At 34.6% G+C, this 20,723-nt stretch overlaps 1 protein-coding gene across 2 annotated transcripts; it reads left to right on the plus strand.

Moving 5' to 3' along the window:
* Positions 1-4,785: 4,785 nt before the first annotated feature.
* On the plus strand, positions 4,786-19,262 carry LOC145093259 (vacuolar protein sorting-associated protein, putative (DUF1162)). Of its 2 annotated transcripts, none has more exons than XM_079031340.1 (35): positions 4,786-5,241; positions 5,348-5,435; positions 5,516-7,545; positions 7,628-7,742; positions 8,010-8,753; positions 8,921-9,143; positions 9,217-9,671; positions 9,771-9,894; positions 10,001-10,125; positions 10,215-10,813; positions 10,881-10,986; positions 11,080-11,196; positions 11,311-11,405; positions 11,744-11,895; positions 11,974-12,029; positions 12,098-12,695; positions 12,776-13,053; positions 13,144-13,229; positions 13,302-13,388; positions 13,480-13,738; positions 13,835-14,245; positions 14,338-14,434; positions 15,208-15,536; positions 15,632-15,748; positions 15,977-16,144; positions 16,224-16,352; positions 16,443-16,532; positions 16,606-16,712; positions 16,800-16,948; positions 17,295-17,377; positions 17,464-17,559; positions 18,108-18,230; positions 18,321-18,404; positions 18,488-18,628; positions 18,815-19,262. In XM_079031340.1, exons 1-35 carry the CDS (start codon positions 4,961-4,963, stop codon positions 19,139-19,141), a joined length of 9,069 nt encoding a protein of 3,022 aa, XP_078887466.1. In that variant the 5' UTR covers positions 4,786-4,960; the 3' UTR covers positions 19,142-19,262. The 2 variants fall into 2 exon arrangements, with proteins under 2 accessions (XP_078887466.1, XP_078887467.1); XM_079031341.1 differs by having other exon boundaries at positions 5,196-5,241; positions 5,353-5,435.
* Positions 19,263-20,723: the final 1,461 nt, after the last annotated feature.

Here is a 20,723-nt window from a genome sequence, read left to right on the forward strand (position 1 = left end):
ATCTAACTACGCTTGAGTGTGTATCAAGTGAAATCATACAGTGAAGTATAAGTGTACAGTGTGGAATAACCGACTTGTGAAGTATAAGAGTACAGTGAAATATCCGAGTCGTGAAGTATAAGCATACAGTGAAACATCCGAGTCGTGAAGTATAAGCGTACAGAGTGGGATAATCGAATCGTGAAGTATAAGTGTACCAAGTGTAAGTGTATCACGAAGTGGAAACGACGATAAGTGAAGTAAGAGCGTCTATCAAGTATAAGCGACTACAAGTATAAGCAAAATAGAGACAATAACAAGTATAAACGCATCACGAAGTGAAAGCGTTATCGAGTAGGAGTTTAAAAATAAGTATAAGTGAAGCAGCAGTAACTAACAAGTAAAAGTATACATGAAAACCTTGGAAAAACCTTTATACTCAGGAAAATCGCATTTGTATTCTTTGGTAAAATAAGTGTGAAAAACTTTAGAAATCTTTGGGAATCTTTCATAAATCAGTTTGAAAATGGAACTTTGATAAAGCAATAAAAGTAAGAACTTGAACAAGTGAAAACCCTTTTTGAAAGCCATTTATAGTGTCCTACTCGGTAAAACAGTGTACAGTGTAGTAAAATCTGGTGCATGCGGGTTATCAATCACATGTGATTGATATGATAACTGACATGTTTAACTTGTATTCCCCCCTATAAAACATGTGAAAACATTTAAAAGGTCCATTCAAGGGTATGAACTCACCTGGTGTAAGTAGGTCCGACGAAGGTGCCGTTTGGGCGTTCGGTGCCACGCAAGGACTCGAACACACTCAATGACCTATTTAACATATGATAACATATGCTCACATACAATTAGTATATTTAATACTAATTAAACAAGTATACGCACTCAAAGGAGCGAAAAACACTTTAGATAAGTGTTTGGGTGTCCCGGGTAGCGTCTAAGGGTGTGTATGGCTAGGGAATGGAGTTTACTATCCGAGAGTAAACCCCTTTATATGATGTTTACGACCCAGGGACTACTCACCATGAGTTTACGGCCGTAAACTCATGGTGATGGGTTCTAGGGTGTTTTAAGGCTTCTACTTGCTCATGGAATTATTCTAAGTACTTTTCCAAAAAGGCATGAGTGGGTTTAAGGCTTCTAAGGGCATTATATTGGAGTTTACGGCCTAGGGACAACTCCTAAGGGACTTTACAGCCGTAAACTCTCATCCCTTTAGTTTGGTGAAGTTTCAAGCCCTTATTGCCTTGCTAGTAATTTATAATGAAGTATGATGCCATTTTGGGGGATTAAATCAATGTTTTGAGCATGTTTAAGGGTGTTTACGGCCTTGAAACATGTCTGGGCCGTAAACTCCTTTTACTCCTTCATTTTATTGAGTTTAATTGATCCAAACCCAAAGGACAAGCCCCTAATTTATGTCTTAAGCCTTGGTATGAATTTAGGGCACCCTTTAACATGTTTTTATGAGTTTACGGCCCTGGAACTATTTCTTGGGAAGCTTTGGCCGTAAACTCCTAAATGGAGGGTGTTTGACATGTTTAAGGTCCCCAAACTATTTTTAGATGAGTCTAGGATTTATTCCAAGGCTATTGGTGGAGTTCTATGGCTTTTAAGCATGTAAAAATGAGTTTACACCCCATGTTTGAGGGGTTTACGGACCAAGCACATTCCTTGGCCGTAAACTCCTATTTGCTCCTCAAAATTCATGTCTAGGGTGTTCTAAGTCCGGATTTGCAAGCCATAAGGTCGTATCTAAGTCCCAATGTTGGTTTGGAGGGGTTTAATTGCTTAAAAACCCACTTATTAAGTGTTTACGGCCCAAGCATTCTCCTTGGCCGTAAACACATGTTCCAAGTCCAATTCTATGCTATAAACACGAATCATAATGTTTAGAGTAAGCTAGGGTAAGCGGACTTACAATTTAGAGGCGTTTGGTTACGGATTTGGGGCGAAAACGGGTCTAAAGAGAGAGAGAGAGGATGGAAAAGCTCCAAATGGAGTTTACTCCCCTTTATATATGGGTGGGAGTTGGAGCTTAGTGGAATTCTACCCAATACTGCCGTTAAACGGGGCTTTTGGTCGCACCCGATCTAGTGGTCGTAACAATAAAACTTAACATTTTCCAAATAAATGGAAATGGGTGTTATGTGTTTTTATTTCTTTTTATCACGACTTAACGGCATATTAAATGTAAACAAATGGGATGTTTATTAAATTTGACGACCTCTAATTAACGGAACTTTATAAACTGGAATATTCCGTTAACGGTAACGGGAAAATGTAACGGAACGACTTGGGTTGTCACATCTGCCACTCAACTAGCCACGACCGCACCACTTTCCATTGTTTTTGTTTGTCTTCTCCATCGTTTTTGTATGTCAAATCCTCCATCAAAGCTAGGGTTAGTGATGATTGCTACTCTGTTAGGGTTAGGGTTCAACGATGAATGATAGGGTTAGGAGTTGAAGTCACATTGGAGATAGGTTACGACGGTATATCCCAGAAAATCAACAAATTTAAAGAAGATGACTTCGAGCTAAAGGGTTTATCACCTCTCGCTCCTTCCTCGGTGTATGAATCTACAAATAGATCTTTTTAAAGAATAGTTTCGTGGTGTCTGATGTTTCTGGCGGCTCTTTCAAGGTGGTGGTGGACGAATGGTGGTGGTAGTTACGGTGGTCGTGGATAGTATAGAGAGAGGGAGAAAGAGAGAGATGGTAATGATGAATTTTGTGGGGAGGGGGTGGGATTTCTTTTTAGTTTTTAATTAAAAGAATAAGAAAATAAATTCAAAGAAATTCAAAAAAAAATATTATAGGGGAAAATTTGTCATTTCAAGTCAGGTATGGACAAAAACCTCAAACAAATATCAACCATAAGGACCAAAACTACACAAGGTATCCAAAATTGGACCACTTATGCACCACTAAATTTTTTTGGACCAAAACCACATATTTTCTTGACAAACACAAGGACCATTTTTGCAATTTTTTTTTTGTCTTTGTTGAGCTTGTAACTGCAAGTCTGCAAATGCAACTACAACTGTTATTTCAGGCTTACCATTATTATCGATTTTTTGCTTGGCAATAATCTCTCCTTTCTCTTTGACACTATCTTTAGTTTTAGATTTTTTTCATATCTTGTTGTAAGGAGGGGGGTTATTGGTACGTCCCTATGCAACAAATTACTATTGCACCTTAGGGATGTGCATTTTGACCGAGTACCCGACCCGAAACCGAAACCGAAACCGAAACCGGATCAACCCAAATTAGGATCAAATAAGTTATTTGGGTCGGTTATCGTGTATCTGTTTTAACCCGATTCGGTTCTCGGGTTATTCGGTCTAGGTTACCCGAACAAAGGTTTAATCGGACCAAAAGGAGAATAATTTTTTTAACGTGTCCTTACAAAAAAAAATGTCCTCATCGGAACCGGCCCATATATACACGTAACATTTCTAGATCAATTCAACTACATTAAAAAAAACATATATTCTTAAGTTTTACATCGGGATAGCTATTCAATTTGTTTTGGAAATCGGATGCTTTTAATGGGTTAAGTGAAATTTAGCTATCCATGTCCAATAAGAATATTTAAATGATTTTTTTACTGGTTCAGTCACACCAGTTCAACCTGATTTTTAATGAGACCATCTCATTCGATACAATCTAGAAATTGACATAAACCGATAATAATTAAACAAATTTACCCAGATACAAATCCTAGAGGGTCGAATTGTTTTTTAAACCATTGGTCATGTCGAACAAAGCGTCATTCCTATCTATATTTAAGATTATTTGTTGTTATAAGTTTACATTAATATATAAGCATTTGTATATGAGAGTCTCTAGGTATAACACATTATCCACTTTACAATATTAGATTTTCTATATTGCGTCAATAAAAATCTCAACAAATAAATTTTCTTTAGATATTTACATCATAAACAGCCAATTTAATAACCACTCAAGCGGCTATCTATCCTAGTTGTCGACATAGGAGATTCTACATGTTATGACTATTTTGGAGGTATATACTAGTAACATGTTAGGGTGTTACATGTGTGTTAACTCTAATATATAACTTATTTTATTTTATAAATATACTAGATATAAGATCCATGTATTATATGAGTTTATTAAAGAAAAACATTAAATATGAAAATTTAACAATTTGAGAAGTTTGAATTTATAAGAAAAATAAGAAAAAATTTAAATTATTAGAATTAACGAGTCTTTAATACATTGAATATATTGCATATATAAACCATTTCTAATAAATACCTTGCATATATATTACCTTACATATTAAATATGAAATTTTAATTTAATAAAATGAAAAATACAATAAAATGACAAATAAAAAATAGAAAATTCAAAAATTCTAAAAAATACTATGTGTTCAAATGAAGGAGAAAAAGATATGTGACAAAAAGATTTTGATTTATTAGGGAGGATTTTAATTATATATAATATTTTAATAGATTTTGTTATATTAATCGCCACCTTAGTGACGTACCTAACAAAATTAAAAACTATACAGATAAATGAACATGTCAGTTTTCTAGTCATAAATAATAAATGAGATGCCTACACTAAGAAAATAATCATTTGTTTTATAAAATAGGATAAGATTTACACAAATCAATATAGTCTTCTAAAAATATCTTATCTCATTTTATTTATATCATTTAATTCACATATAAATAACTTGATAAAAAAGAAAACATAAACTTTGGTCGACATCGAAAATAATATAAATCGTATATTAATTTTATTTTCGCAATCCATGCCCTTTACTTTCCAACAAACTTCACTTTCAAGCCCGCGAAGACGAATTCGAAGAGTAACAACCATATCAGAATCTGAGAAAGCTTAATCATCCATACACTCAGAAAAGCTTTTCCAAAAATGGCGTTAATCTGTTCATTTGAAAGAACCTATTTTCAGAACTAATTGCAATGTTTATAACCGACTTTATTAAGCGCAAGTTAGAATCAGTGTTGCAACCATGGCTGCTGCAAGAACCGGAGTTGGAACTCAAGTTAGGGTTTCTTCGTTCTCATGGAATCGCAAAGAGCCTCCGCTTCAATACTTCAGCACTGAACGAGCTTCTAGACGATTCTACTGGCTTTTACTTCACCGACTTCAGAATTGATCAATTGACCCTCCGGATTACCAACTGGTCAGCTCCTGCATTCAATTGGGAAGTTCAAGGTTTCCATATCACTATATCGCCGAGGTATGCTATATACAAATGTTTGTTTATGTATACATTTTTACTTATGTAGTTTGGATTGTCTTCGTTTTTTGTTCATTTATTTTCGCAATGTCGCTTGACGTGGAAGGATAGTGGAGGGGAGGGGAAGCAGCCGGGAGCCATCGGAGGTGTTGCTGGAGGACAAGAAGAAGGCTCTACGTGAAATTGACCCTGAGGTATTTCGTTTAAAGTTCTGAATTTGGTCTCTATTCCATAGCTTTTATCATATCGTCTAATGACTTTCTGATGATCACAGGGTAGTGAATTGTTTGATATCATGGAAAAGCTTGCGAATATTTCCCCATCAAGGAGCCAGAAAACTTCCCTCCCAAAGCTTATCCTGAATTATTGTTCCTTACAGATGACTGATATCAATCTACAACTGCAACATGCCATCTCAGATGACTCCATTGCATGCTTGTTGGAGATAGAGGAGCTTAATGCAGGCTCTCGACTTGTCAAACCTCAATCTTTCCTCAGAGGGTATGTCAATTCACTTATTGTAAATCCTAAAGAGAGCTATTTCGATCTTGAAATCAGAGGTTTAAAGATAAGATTGAAGAGCCATGATCATCTTAGCCCAGTGTTTTCTGCAACCGACATTATCTGTTCCTCAAAGTTGAGTGATCTTCAGTTGAGTGAACTCAATTGTTCAATTGAGGAATTACTGTTTTCATTTTCTCCAGCAGATGTCTCCATTTTATCAATTATTGTGAGGGAATCATCAAGAAAATCCCCATCAATAAGAAACGGAAGACAACTCTGGAAAGAAACTGCAACTAGAATTAGGTCATTGATCTCAACACGTAGATATTCAATGCAGAAATTAGTTGGTTTAGTTATCCTATGGTTGCGTTATATACATGCCTGGGAGAATTTGTTTTTACTGATTGGATATTATCCTATGGACATAATGATAAAAAGATCAGCTGTAAAGATGTCCAAAAACCAGATGTTTTCAAAAACTTTTAGGCATCAATGGGAAGTAATTTCTGAAATTGAGAAAGAAATACCTCCTCCAGCTATTGCACTTGCACGTCGAGTCATCAGATGCAGAAAAGTCAACAATGGTGTTTCAACCAAAGAGGAGGTCCAAGTCAATAGGTACTTGGAGTATTTTCAAAAGATATTCCAATTACTTTGTCTTATATGGACTACTTTGTGTAGCATGTTTAACACAAAAAAAGTTGGAGTTATTCCAATAGATTCCTTCCCAAATCTTTGTTACAGACTAAACTTGGGAAAAATTTCCATCACCATTTCCCCTGATAACAACACTAAACATAAAAAAGCTGTTACAGACAGGAGGGTTTCACTTTCACACCTGGATCTACTTTCTTTCTGTTTAATATTTGATTCATTTATCCTTCTTTACAACGAAAATATCTGTGAGAGTCATTTGACTTTCTCCTGTGGGGGTGTCAAGGTTATAAATGACTATGAATATTCTTCTAAAGGACACAAGAAGCCTAAAGTTCTAGACTCAGAAACTATCTTATGGAGTAAGCCTGCTCTTGTTTTTAACCAAGATAGAATTTCTGCCTCCCTCCCACTTCTGGAAACCATTTTAAATCAAACATGGTTGGATTGGAAGACATCTTGTTCAGAATTTGGTGAAATTACGAATGAGACCTTGAAAGATCCCTTCATTCTCTTTGAGATGAAGCATTTTTTGACAGATCAAGGGGAGAGTAGCTTGAGTCATCGATTTACAAAATGTTGTTTGGCAATGGGACAATTGGATTTCTTTTTGGGATATTCATCAGCATTATCGTTGACTCTACTTCTTAGGCAGATACAAAATGCTTTCAGTTTGGAGAAAGCACAAACTTCTACTCCAACATATGATACCCCATTAGTGAGAGTCTGGGATTGTGATTCATCTATTGCTGAAATGGAAAAGGAACTGCATAAAGTAATACCAGAAAAGCTTATTGAAGTTGGAGTATATGTAGTTGGTCCTCGAATCCGAGTATCACTGAGAAAGGATAGTTTGCATAAAGCAGTTGATGATATTCACCTTTCTTTTGATTGTAAAAACATTGAACTCTTGGTGTCACCGAGTCTATTAAATGATTCAGCAACAGAGTGCATGCATATGATGGAGCTTCAAGTGGTTAACATGGCTAATTCCAATAATGGAAGCTACCAGTGTCAAGGGCAAATAAGGCTTGATGCGTCTTTACAAATTCATGGTATAAATGCTTACCTTGATGACTCATCTGAAGTCCACCACTCCAAGATTATAACATTAAAGCCAATAACAGTTCAACTTTCAACCCTAAGGTATGACATGCTTCACTCTTGTTTCAATTTTTGGTGTCATTGTGCTTTATTTTTATTTACTTTACTTTCTGTTGTATCACAGGAAGGATAATTGGTCTCTTGGAAAAAGTGTAAGTGCTTTCTCTGCAGTCCTAAATGGGAATGCTTCAGGGCTCTCGGGTCTAATATTTGTTGATGAAATGTCTGCTTTAGTCGAGGTAATTTCCTTCTTCTTCTTCTTCTTCTTCTTCTTCTTCTTCCCTGATATCTTAATTTTTCTTGTAACACCTACAATTCCTTCAGTTTTAAGATTGCTAGGTTGCATACTTTACTCTATTCCCTGCATTTAAACTAGCTCACTCTTGTTATGTTCCATGATTGCTTATAACAACTTTGATTATTTTCTCTGAATTGAATAGAAATTATTGTTCTGTAATCTGTTGTGATGAATTATGTTGACTCACTTGATGTTTTTTGTGTGACAGGTGGTTAATAGTTTGATCTTTGCTCTATCAAACACATTGATCACAAGCAACACATCCACTTCTAGAAATTCTAATTATTTTGATACTCAGGAGATGTTGGATGTTAGTTCTGGAAATGAGATGCTGGTGAGTTCAATTACTGGAATGCCCTTGATCATTCTGAACACTCTCTATATTCTTAAATGCACATCTGAAATCCAGTCAGTGGATATAATCATTCACAAGTCAAGGAAAGTCAATGCCATAGAGAATCAAGTCACAATCTCTGAATCCTTTATGAGCCAAAATCTGTCTGCAAACTTCTTGCCTGATAATGGAATTCAGATTACTCTTCAGAAAATGCATATGATGTTCTCATACAAAAAGAACCAAGGGAAAATACAAGGGCTTGTTGATTTCCTTGGTTTACGAGCTGTTATTTTCAGATATGCAAATGATGATGTCATGAATAGGTCTGATCTCCATAATCGGTTAGAAGATATATCTGAATCATCAGTTTCCAATTGCAAATTGAATTTATCTTTGACAAATCTTCCCAATGAATCATCATTATCCCACAGAGCAATTGGTAGTTCTACTTCTATTTCAAATACTTGTTTCAAAGCAGAAATTTCCTCCACTGAACTCTATGTGGTAGGATGCCCTTTAAAGGATGTAATAATTGGAAAACATGAGTCAAGTAAGCTTGAGATATCACTTTCTGTTGAGGGTGGCTTTCAGAAAAGCATCTCTTGCCATTGTCAGGTGCCATTCTCATGACTTACTTCTAACAGTTTTCTCTCACATTTGACTTTAATATCACTTTTTGTATTTTTTTTTGTCTACTATGTTGATTGAAGTGGGATGTGTTAGTATATATGACAAAATGGAAGAGTTACTTTATCATGATGTTGCTGACATGGACTTGACAGGGTGGCATTATCTTCCTTGAAACCACATCAGCTGTGATGTTCTCTCAATGTGGAGATTCATACATACGTCGTGTCAAACATCTATTTCCAGTTTCCCATATTGCAAATATCACTACACTTGAAGCCTCTCCGATCCAAGAGACACAAACTGCAGGCATACCTGAAGATCTTACCATGCATCTCTCTCAGTTTTATCTTGCCTTAATTGGTAGAGATGAATCTGGTACCTCTCTCTCTCATGTTTTCATATTTTACAAAAATAGGCTTAACATGTTTTGGTGATGGATATTGTGCAGGAAGACTTGAAGAGCTTCTGTTTAGTGCTGACATGGGTTTGGACCTTAAAGTTGTGAATATGAAGAAAAAGTTATCATTTCGTCTTTCCCAATTGTCAATTCTTTCTCGAGTTCTTCAAGACTCTATCAAACATCAAAACAGTAGAGTTCAGATTCCTCTTAGGTCTTCTAGCACAGATCCATCTGTCATTCAAGCAGCATTAGTTCCAACAGATGATATTCATTCTGTAGCAAATGATGCAAGCAGCTCCACTTCTGATTCGCGTATAGAACTATCCAGTGAAGATTCTCATCAAGATTCTGAAAACTACATTTTGAGACAATTAACTTGTTTCATAGCAGCTGAAGAGCCTGTATCAAGGGACTCTCCTGATACATCAAAATCAACTCAACCTTGGGTTGGCAGTGGTTCTATTTCAGGTTTTGATGTGACAATATCATTGTCCGAGATTCAGGTGAGAATTCAATTATACATCATGCTTATTTTAAAAATTATAGAACCTACAAGTTGATGCTTATATAGTTATATGGCATATATGCTATTATGTCTCCAGATGTTGCTTTCAGTTGCTGAGATTTCTGGGGTCTCCACAAAAGAAACAACTGCCACTGTGCAGCAAAGGCAATTGCATAATGAAGAGGAACCCATGAGAAACCTGGAGGAGATGATCCAAGATGGTATTTATTTATTTATTTTTTCTTTTTCTTATTGTAGTTCACAATTTTTATTAGTTATTATTTACCACAAACTCCATTGACAAGTTTTATGTTTCATACATTATAGGCAGTATCATTGCAATCCAAGATGTCCATCAGCATATGTATATTGTGGCAGAAGGTGAAGATAGAAATTATCGTTTGTCTGGTTCAATGCATTATTCACTTGCACCACAGATGGCTCTTTTCAAGGTCTGTAGTTGACTAATTGTGACATGAACAAGTTAATAGCATCATTCTATTGATTCTATTGATGAAAAATTAAACCCTTTTTCATTTAGGTGAAGTATCATTACCAAAAGATATGGAAGTCATCATACCAATGGTTTTCATTGACCTCATTGTATGCCAAAGATGAATCAGGGGAACACCTGCAATTAAACTGTAATCCCAGATCAAATTTTGTTGAGCTTTCCAGCTCAAGTAACAGTGGAACATCACTTTGGAGATCAATGCCTTGTAAGTCTGCAAGTTTTGAAGATGATAGTGAGCTGGAGTCTTACAACAATGCAGAAAAAAACCTATTTTACTTGATCAACAAGAAGAACAATTGTTCTATAGCTTTTGTTGAAGGGGTTCTAGAGTTTGTAAGCATACCTGGAAATCCATTCAAGTTTAAAGTATTTCAGGATTTTCCCCTTGCCAATGATCCATTATTGCTGGATGAAGGAAACTCGGTTTCACCCTTTATTGATATCAAGATTGACAAAATTTCTGTGACAATATATCATGAACTTTCAGATACAATCGAAAGGGTCCCACTTCTCCAGATGTCTATGGTTGTTCCTGAATTTATAATACAGAAATCACATGCTAAAACCAGAGTGATAACCAAACTTGTAACTGAGCTATACTCGTTTGATGCAAAGAGGAACTTATGGTATGTGTTTATATTATTTTTGCAAATACATTTAAGAACTTTTTTCTTATTTATCATTTGAATACAGGAACACGTTTCTGCATCCAGTTGAAATAAACATTTTCTGGAGATCTAGGGTTCAAACCCATGGTGTTTATGGAGTGCCTGTTCATTTCTATGCTAGAGTTAAAGAGGTAAGCATGATAATCACATAATATTTTGCATCCAGTTTTGTTTACTATTGTGAATGGCATACTGATGTATTATTATATTGTGGATTTTAACAGTTTCGTGTATCAATAATCGAGCTTTCACTGGACATACTTCTGTTTGTGATTGGAAAACTGGATTTGGCTGGTCCTTATGCAATTCAAAGCTCTGTGATTCTGGGAAATTCCTGCAAGGTGTATAATAATTACGTACTATAATGCGTGTTTCTCTCTCTTTATATGTATCCAAACATGCAGTTTATGGTATGAGATCTTTAACATGAAATTATGTTGTTTTCTAATTGTCAGGTTGAGAACCAATCAGACCTAGTCCTCCTTTGTCAGTTTTCAGATAAACAGTATGCTAGAATAGCCAGAAAACAGTCCACAACTGTTTTCTTAAGGTACTTTTTCTGATTAATTAATAACATTGGCATGGAAAGAAGAGAATATATATATATATATATATATATATATATATATATATATATATATATATATAAGTATTGTAAAGTATTTGGATATATATTACACACTTTCTAAGACTGGAAAGAAGAGAACATGGATACCACTGACATGCGTGAATGATAATAAGAAAAGAGCAAGATCAATAGAGATAGATTTCTATATATCATGTGTTAATAGGCTTATATAAAATCACATTTATATTTGACTTTCACTACAAAGTTATTGTATTACCAATTTACCCTCATACAACATTATTTATGTTGTATGTTGTCAGAAACTTGGCTTTAGACCAGCATCCAGAATCAGAAGCATCAAGTGTCTCAATCCAACTTGCAGAGAGAGGAGACTTTTTGACATTTCCAATTAAGTTTTCACTCTTAAAATCTGGAACATTTGCTTGGAGAACTCGCATAGTTTCTAAAAATGGTAGTATTATGCTCATAATTCACTTTTAGAATAATTGTTTGACCAAGTTTGACTTTTATCTTTGATGTATTTCAACAGATTCAAAAGCATTTCCTGGGCCATTCATTATTGTAGACATTTCATGGAAATCTGAGGTATAGTTTCTGTTAATGTTGTTTTTATAAAAGACTACATTTCTCTTAATGTTTCTAATTTCTTGTAGGATGGTTTATCTATTGTTGTCTCTCCCATATTAAAAATCCACAATCAAACTAACTTCCCAATCGAGCTCCGATTTCAAAGGCCTCAACAAGAGGAAACCCATCATGCTTCTTTAGTAGTTAAAGCAGGGGACACCATTGATGATTCCACAGCAGCTTTTGATGCCATAAAAGCTTCTGGTGGATCAAAGAAGGCATTAAGATCTATGAGTGTTGGTAATTTCATATTCTCTTTCAGACCTAAAGACTCTCCAAGTTTCAACAACATGGAATGGTCTGATGAACTTAAAGGAGGAAAAGCTGCACGTCTCTCTGGATTATTTGATAAAATAAGTTACCATGTACGCAATGCTTTTCCACTCGAATCAGAAAAATCTTCCTTCAGTACAGCTCGTGTTCCTTCAAAATCAAAAACAGGGGAAATCGATGACTTACACTTTTTAATTCAAACCATCAAAAAAGATGTTCCTATTTTACAACCTGATGGATCAAAAGCTTCAGCAGTTGCTCTAGTGGAACAAAAGGAAATCTTTATTCTTCCAACTGTTGAGATTTCTAACCTATTGCAGTTAGAGATACATGTGGTTTTAACTGATAAAGGTAACAACTAACAATCATACCATGAAATTTTGACTTTTTTTTGACTTTTGACTTTGTCCCAAATTTTGATCATGTTGCAGATCGCTATTTGCCCCAAGAGAGTGAAAACATGAGCAAACAGGCAACTATTCCTTGTGGTTCAAGTGTGACTTTATATGCTAACCCTGAGGCAATGTTCTTTAATGTTACCTTAACTGCATTTGGATTAACTTGCAAATCTGTAAATTGTGGTGATTGGGCTAAAAAGTTACTGAAGAAGAAAAAAGGTAATCAAAACTTGGACATGGAGTTAAACTTTGGTGATGGAAGGTATTTTGGTCTTTTAAGTTTGTCATGTGGACATAGGGGCATACTGGAGGTATATATAAATAAATATATATTTCTCTCTTTTTCTATATTGCCAATACAATCCTCCATTTCGAGAGCTGATTCATGTATATTTCTACAGGCTGCCATATATACACCATATACACTCAAGAACAACACTGATTTTGGTTTATTTTGTCTTGCTCCGAATCAGAATCCCTTATCTAGGTACTTGTTTATTAGTATTCACCTTTCAGTTTCACCACATTTATTTCATTTAACACAATTTTTTTTATTCAGAAATGAAGTTGAGGAGCTTTCTTCTCAAGGATATTCAAAGCTAGGAGCTTTTCTGCCTCCTAAGTCAACAAAATCATGGTTCTTAAGGTAGTAGTTTACTAGTTATCCATTGATACTAACTCTTTAGTCATTTAGAATTGTAAATAAAACTATTTCACACATTCATTCATGTCTTTAGAACAAACAAGGTGTCCCTGAAATTAATGGATGACAAAGCAAATGAAGCTCTGCTAGACTTAGATGCAGTCTCAGGCGTTACAGAGATAAATCTAGAAATGGAAGAAAAACCAGGACTCATATATATTACAAAATTGGGCGTTTCATTACATTCATCCATTAACACACAAACTCCATCACAAGTAGTATCTTTGACTCCAAGATATGTATTACTAAATGAATCAGATGAAGTGATCACTATTCGTCAGTGTAACCTAGAGGTATACTGTATATATACCCTTTTTCGCCTCTTGTATTATAAAATTATAATATCCATTATATGCTAACATTTTATATTTTGATTAAACTATGAGAAGGATGATGTGGAGTGTATGACAACTGTCAGTAGTAAACAGAGAAAAGCTTTACGACTTTGCAACAAAACAAACAAAAAGAGGGAAACTAGCATTTTTGAGAATTTCATCAGAAAGCATAGAAATGGTGAAGATGATTCATTGCTGTTTATTCAGTTTTCTCCAAATGATTCTGGATTAGGTTGGTCAGGGCCAATATGTGTTGCTTCAATGGGGAGATTTTTTCTGAAATTTCCAAGATCTATAAAAGAAAAAGACAAAGAAAATGAAGAAAATACACAAGAATTTGCTGTTGTGATTGTTTCTGAAGAGAATTCGTCTCTTGTTTTACGCTTCCACAGACCACCTCACATGAATTTGCCTTATAGGGTTGAGAATTGTTTGCGTGATGCATCAATAACTTACTATCAAAAGGTAAGAACATGAATATTGGATTTTTTTTTTTTTTTTTTTATCAAACTTCTTCACATGAAGGACTCAATTTCAATCATGACTAATGTTTTCAGGGCTCAACAGAACTAGAAACTTTGGGATCTGGAAAGCAAGTTAATTATGTATGGGATGATTTATCTCTTCCTCATAAGCTAGTCATCCAAATAAGTGGTAATTTCTTCTTTCTCATTTCGTGTAACACCCTACTATAAAATACATTTTTTATAATATAATAAGTTAGATTAAACAACCGTATTTATATCTATCTACATAGAGTTTTCCATCATTTATAATCAAACATCATTACCCATTAAAGCTGACATAATCCACATTATTCATTACTTGATGCTTTCATGCCCTTTATGGTTTAGATATTCATCATATAGCTCTAATTTACCAATAATTAACCAATTTCCATACCACCTTTTTCTTTTAACTTAAGAATATGTAGCTTTTAATTCAACACTTCAGATTTAATGTATCATTTTATGAAATTGGATTCATATTTAATCGAACATAATGTTATAATTTATAACAGGAATTTACTCATGCATCAAGCTATCAAGTTAGCCCCAAATGGGTATAAAATAAACCCTAACTTTACTTGACATTACAATTAGTTTCATACATTGACGGAGGAATCTACCCTTTAAATCTTGTTATCCTTTCTAATAACCAACATTTACATCTTAATTACAAACATACATCAATCAAGAATCATCTTCATTTTTCAAGCTCCATAAACCCCAATTTCAACAACGAAGTTTAAATGTAGAAGAGTGATTTAGATTCTTCAAGAATTTGCTCCCAAGATAGACATCCAAAATTTTAATGACAAGCGTGCATCAAGATTCTTCTTCATTACTCAAGCTCCATTAACCCTAATTTCACCAATAAATGTTCTTTCTTGAATATCATCATCTTTCTTACCCTTGTTTTTGTAGATTTGCATCTGCTACGTGAAATTAGCCTGGACAAGGTGCGTGAATGGAAACCCTTGTATAAAGTCAGTCAACGTAGAGCATTAGGGTTAAATTTCCCTTTGGATAAGAAGAAGACAGGAGAAAAGGGTAAAATGTCAAAATTAAGTCACGTAAATGAGATGGATATGGTGAATTTGGGGTATGAAGTTTATGCACATGGCCTCACTAGAGTTCTTAGAATTTGTGAACGTAAAGACAGCAGAAAACTAAATAGACAATTCTACCCTGGTGCTAAAATTACATTAAGGGTCTCTAGATTTTCTATCCACTTCAGTGAACGTGCAAAACAGGTTAGTCACACTTTTATTATCAATAAAAAAAAATGATACACATAAATACATAATATCAAATTCTAATATTTTCACATATAAATTGGTTACTGAAGGAAGAAGAGTCAGATGAGTCACTTGTTTACACACCAATCATTGTTATGCGGCTTAACAACATCAGTCTGGATTCCATGCTTACTGATCAACAAAGATTGAATCAACTTAGGGTTCAGGTATCAAAGAAACAATAATAAATTACCAAAATGGTCCCTGTTCTTTCTGTTCTTACCATTTTTAGTCCAAAGTTGAAACCTTTCTCGGTTTTGGTCCATGGAACCTTGAAATAAGATAAAAATCTGAACGTACCAGGAATTTTGGGCTAAAAACGATTAAAATTAGAAAGCACAGGGACTAGTTTTGTAATTTACTCAAGAAATAATTATAATATATTATTACTGCAGTCTGTGAGTGTGGATCAAAAGTGGGTAGGAGCTCCTTTTGCTGCTATGCTTCGAAGACATCAAACTGGATTCTCGGATACATATGACAACATGCTTCGTGTAGTTCTCATTTTGCTTCCATCAACTTCTAATATCAGACAAATAAAATACTTATCCATTGTTCTTCAGGTAAAACAATAACTTTTAGATTTTTTTTAATACTATCATCTTTCGTAAAATAATCTGTTTGACTTTTTTGAATATGTAGCCATTTGATTTGAACTTGGATGAGGAAACCCTGATGAAAATTGTCCCTTTCTATAGAACATCACTCAGTGATCCAAATACTCCTAGTCAGCAGTATTACTTTGATCATTTTGAGATACATCCAGTAAAGGTTTTATACTAATCTCCATATCTCTACTATATATCTGATTCTTTTTATTAAAAAAAAAAAATTAAAAAACATTGTTTACTTTTCTTGAAGATCATAGCAAGCTTTCTCCCAGGAGATTCGTATTCCAGCTATAATTCAACACAGGAGACAATGCGATCTTTGTTGCACAGTGTGATAAAGGTTTGTCATAAGAATTATAAATCTTATAATTTTTTTAGTGGCTAATATTGTTATTTATTTATTTATTTATTAGGTTCCTGAAATAAAAAACAAGACTGTAGAACTGAATGGTGTCCTGGTTACTCACGCATTGATTACTATACGTGAACTTTCTGTCAAGTGTGCACAACATTATTCATGGTGAATCCCATCATATTCTAAATTTGAAATTAAAATTGATTTATTTTTCTATGATATGATATTATCTTAAACATTACGTGTATTTAGGTATGCCATGCGTGCAATCTATATAGCAAAAGGAAGCCCATTGCTTCCTCCAGCTTTTGCTTCAATTTTTGATGACTTGGCTTCTTCATCCCTTGATGTCTTTTTTGATCCTTCAACTGCTTTGATCAAGCTTCCTGGTCTCACCTTAGGTTTGAAACTTCTATATTTTGATTGGAAAAAGCAAAGTTTTAGTGATTAATTGCTGATATAATGATTTTTTGTTATTTTAATTGTTGTTCAGTGGGTAAATCGACAAAATATAATAGTTTGATGGGTAAATTATTTTACCCTGATATTAAACCAGGGGAACAGGGGAAAATGTTTTTTTTTTTTTTCCTTAGAAGATCAAAAAAATGTATAATGGTTTAATCATTACAGAAAATAGTTAAAGTGACTAAATCAATAAAATTATAAAAATACAAATGTTTATTTTGTGTTTTATATTTTGTCCTTATTCTTTAGTAATTTTAAGTCGTTTTTGGTGAATGCTTGCAGGCACATTCAAGCTCCTGAGTAAATACATTGATGGTAAAGGCTTATCTGGTACCAAACGTTATTTAGGTGATCTAGGAAAAACTGTAAGTGCACCTCTTCTCTCTTATTTTTATTTTGTTTATTTTTTTTTTCAGAGCTTCTAAAGTTTATAGTATTTTTGATGTTGCAGGTTAAAACAGCTGGATCAAATATACTGTTTGTTGCTGTGACTGAGATATCAGATTCAGTGCTGAGGGGAGCGGAAACCAGTGGCTTTGATGGAATGGTAACCTTCCTTCCTTTTCTTTTGAAAATAGAGTAAATTACAACTTTGGTCCCTGTGTTATATATATTTTTTTGACATGGTCCAAAAACAATTTTTCTTGGTTTTTTGATCTGTGATTTTGTTCCGTTTTGGATTTGGTCCCTACCCATCATGCCGTCCAAAACCAAAGTTTGTAAAATGACCATTTTGCCCTTCATATAGAGGGGCGGCTGTTTATGCATGTCGTAAATGTTCTTGTGATTCCTTTTTGTTTTCTTTGGGGAGGGGTGGGGTGGGGTCCATTTTTTTAATAATAAATAAGTTAAAACTATAAAGTGAGGGGCAGAATAGTCATTTTACATGGGTTTAATGCCTTAAAATTAGACTGCGTGAGGGGTAGGGACGAAATCCAAAACAAAAAGAAACCAATGGGATAAAAAATGCAAGAAAAATTTTATTTGGACCATATCCAGGACAAACACTATAGCATAGGGACTAAATATGTAAAATTTAGTCTTCTTATGTTGGAAGTTGAAAGTAAGGTAAAAGGTTGACCATATTTTATGTAGTTTGGTGGGTTTCAACAAGGAGTACTGAAACTGGCAATGGAGCCTTCCGTATTGGGTAGTGCTTTTACAGAAGGTGGCCCAGATAGAAAAATTAAGCTTGATCGTAATCCCGGTATTGATGAGGTATATTTATTTATTTAATTATTTTAATTTATTTATGGAAACATCTTTTTTGGTATTTTATCTGAATATAATATGCTTTGAATTTGACAGTTATATATAGAAGGATATCTGCAAGCTATGTTGGATACATTGTATAAACACGAATATCTCAGAGTCAGAGTCATTGATGAGCAGGTATCAGTAATATTATATCATCATATATCATATGTGATATGTTAAATTAATTCCAATTAAAAATGTTGTTTTGTATTTTATAGGTTGTTCTAAAGAATCTACCCCCAAACAGTGTTCTCATAGATGAAATTATGGATCATGTGAAGGGTTTCCTCATCAGCAAGGCATTGTTGAAAGGAGACTCTTCTTTCTCTCATCCCTTACATCACCTTCGTGGACAAAATGTAAGTCTACACTCTATTTAATTATTTATTCCTCATCATAATAAATCCCACCCTAAAATTAATACAAATTTATGTCCCACCCCACCTAAAAAGGTGGGATATGATCTCTTGTCCGTGGAAAAGACATAAATGCCCTTCAAAAGCTTGTCTAACCTATATGACATCTGATGGTTTGTTTTTTTTTAGGAATGGAGAATCGGTCCAACGATTTTGACTTTGTGCGAGCATCTGTTTGTGAATTTTGCAATCGGGTGGCTGAGAGAGCAGGCGGGTGATCTGACGGCTAAAATCAATTGGGGGGACAGGTTTAAGGGGGACCCACCAAAAGAAATAGTAAAAGAAGAGGAGAGTAGTAAGATGTCTGTATTGAAATGGGGAGTTGGGAGGTTTGTGTTTGCAGGTATGGTTGCATATATTGATGGAAGGTTATGTCGGTGTATACCTAATCCTGTTGCAAGACGTATCGTAAGCGGTTTCGTCTTAAGTTTTCTAGACAAAACTCGTGATAAATAATCATTTCAATCTTTTTTTTTTCTATCTTCAAGTGCTTTGAAATGTATATGAAGAAGATTTACATTAAGAATGTAACCTTGTAAACATGATGATACTAAATTCAACATCATGTTTTTTTCTATGTTATTTTTGCTTATGTTTCAAATGTATATTTATATGATGTCAACGCAATAAAAATTGTTTGTACAAAAAGACGTAAAGTCTGATCTAACAATCTTGAATTATTTTATTTTATTTATTTATTTGATCTTTTAGATATCAAAAGTAAACTAATCACTCGAGTATGGGTATTAAAAAGCTTTTTACTTTGAATGAAGATGAGGATTCCTTGAAGGCATATTAGTTTTTATCACTTAACGGGTTAAGATCATAACAACAATTTATAGAGAAGAGGGTCACTTTGATTTTGCCATAGCTTGAGATTTTCAAATGACCCTATGATCTCTTACGTTGATTACCGGGTGCTTCTATGTCTCATCCCAACCCTACTATGCTTAGACCGCTTGACACAGCTCAATGTGATTTTTTTGGTTATCGGTTCTCATGAAGAAATTCGTGATGCGGTTTGGTCTTGTGGTAGTGATCGAGCACGAGGACCGAATGGTTTTTCTTTTCGCTTTGTCAAGAAGTTTTGGGAGATCTTGAAGGAGGATATTTGCAACTTTGTTGATGAGTTTTTTTGACACGGGTGTGATTCCGAACGAGTGTAACTCTTCTTTCATTAATCTTATTCTGAAGACGGATAGTCCCTCTACTATTAATGAGTATAGGCTGATTAGCCTAATTGGAGTGCAATATAAAATTATTGCAAAACTGTTCGCGAACTGTCTGGCCCTTGGGATTGATGTTATTGTTAGTCTGGAGTAGTCAACTTTTGTTAAAGGAAGACAGACAAATTCTAGATGAGCCTTTGATGGTAAATGAAATCATTGACCATTATACGGGGAAGAAGAAAAAAGCTATGATTTTATAGGTAGATTTCGTTAAGGCTTACGACTCGGTTTGCTGGAAGTATTTGATAGATCGTGGCTTTTATGGGATTCGATCATAAATGGATAGGATGGACTAAAGCCTGTCTTGAGTCGTCGCGTACCGCCATTCTAGTCAATGGGAGCCCCACTGAGGAGTTCTTGCTAAAGAAGGGTCTTCGTCAGGGTGACCCTTTGTCTCCTTTTCTTTTTATCTTGGTCATGGAAGGGTTGTATGTTGCTTTAGAGGGTGTTGTGGGCTAGGGCTTATTTCGTGGTGTAAATGTGGGTGACGATGGACTTTATTTGTCTCATCTTTTCTATGTAGACGATGCCTTGGGGGATTGGGACGAGCAGAATATAGCCAATTTGGTCACAATCCTTAACTGCTTCTATTGAGTTTCAGGTCTAAGACTTAACTTGCAGAAATCAAGTATGTATGGGGTTGGTCTTACTTTACAATAGGTGGAAGAGATAGTTGTGGTTACAGTTGTTCGGTTACTTTTATGCCTTTTTCATATCTGGTTTACCTGTTGGCTCGAAGATGAATTGTATTGCTAATTGGAATACGGTGACTCAAAATTTTAGGAAGCGTTTGGCAAATTGGAAAGTCA

Source organism: Lactuca serriola, chromosome 3 (assembly GCF_051521515.1).
Source record: "Lactuca serriola cultivar US96UC23 chromosome 3, Lser_US96UC23_V15, whole genome shotgun sequence".
Taxonomy (NCBI): Eukaryota; Viridiplantae; Streptophyta; class Magnoliopsida; order Asterales; family Asteraceae; genus Lactuca; species Lactuca serriola.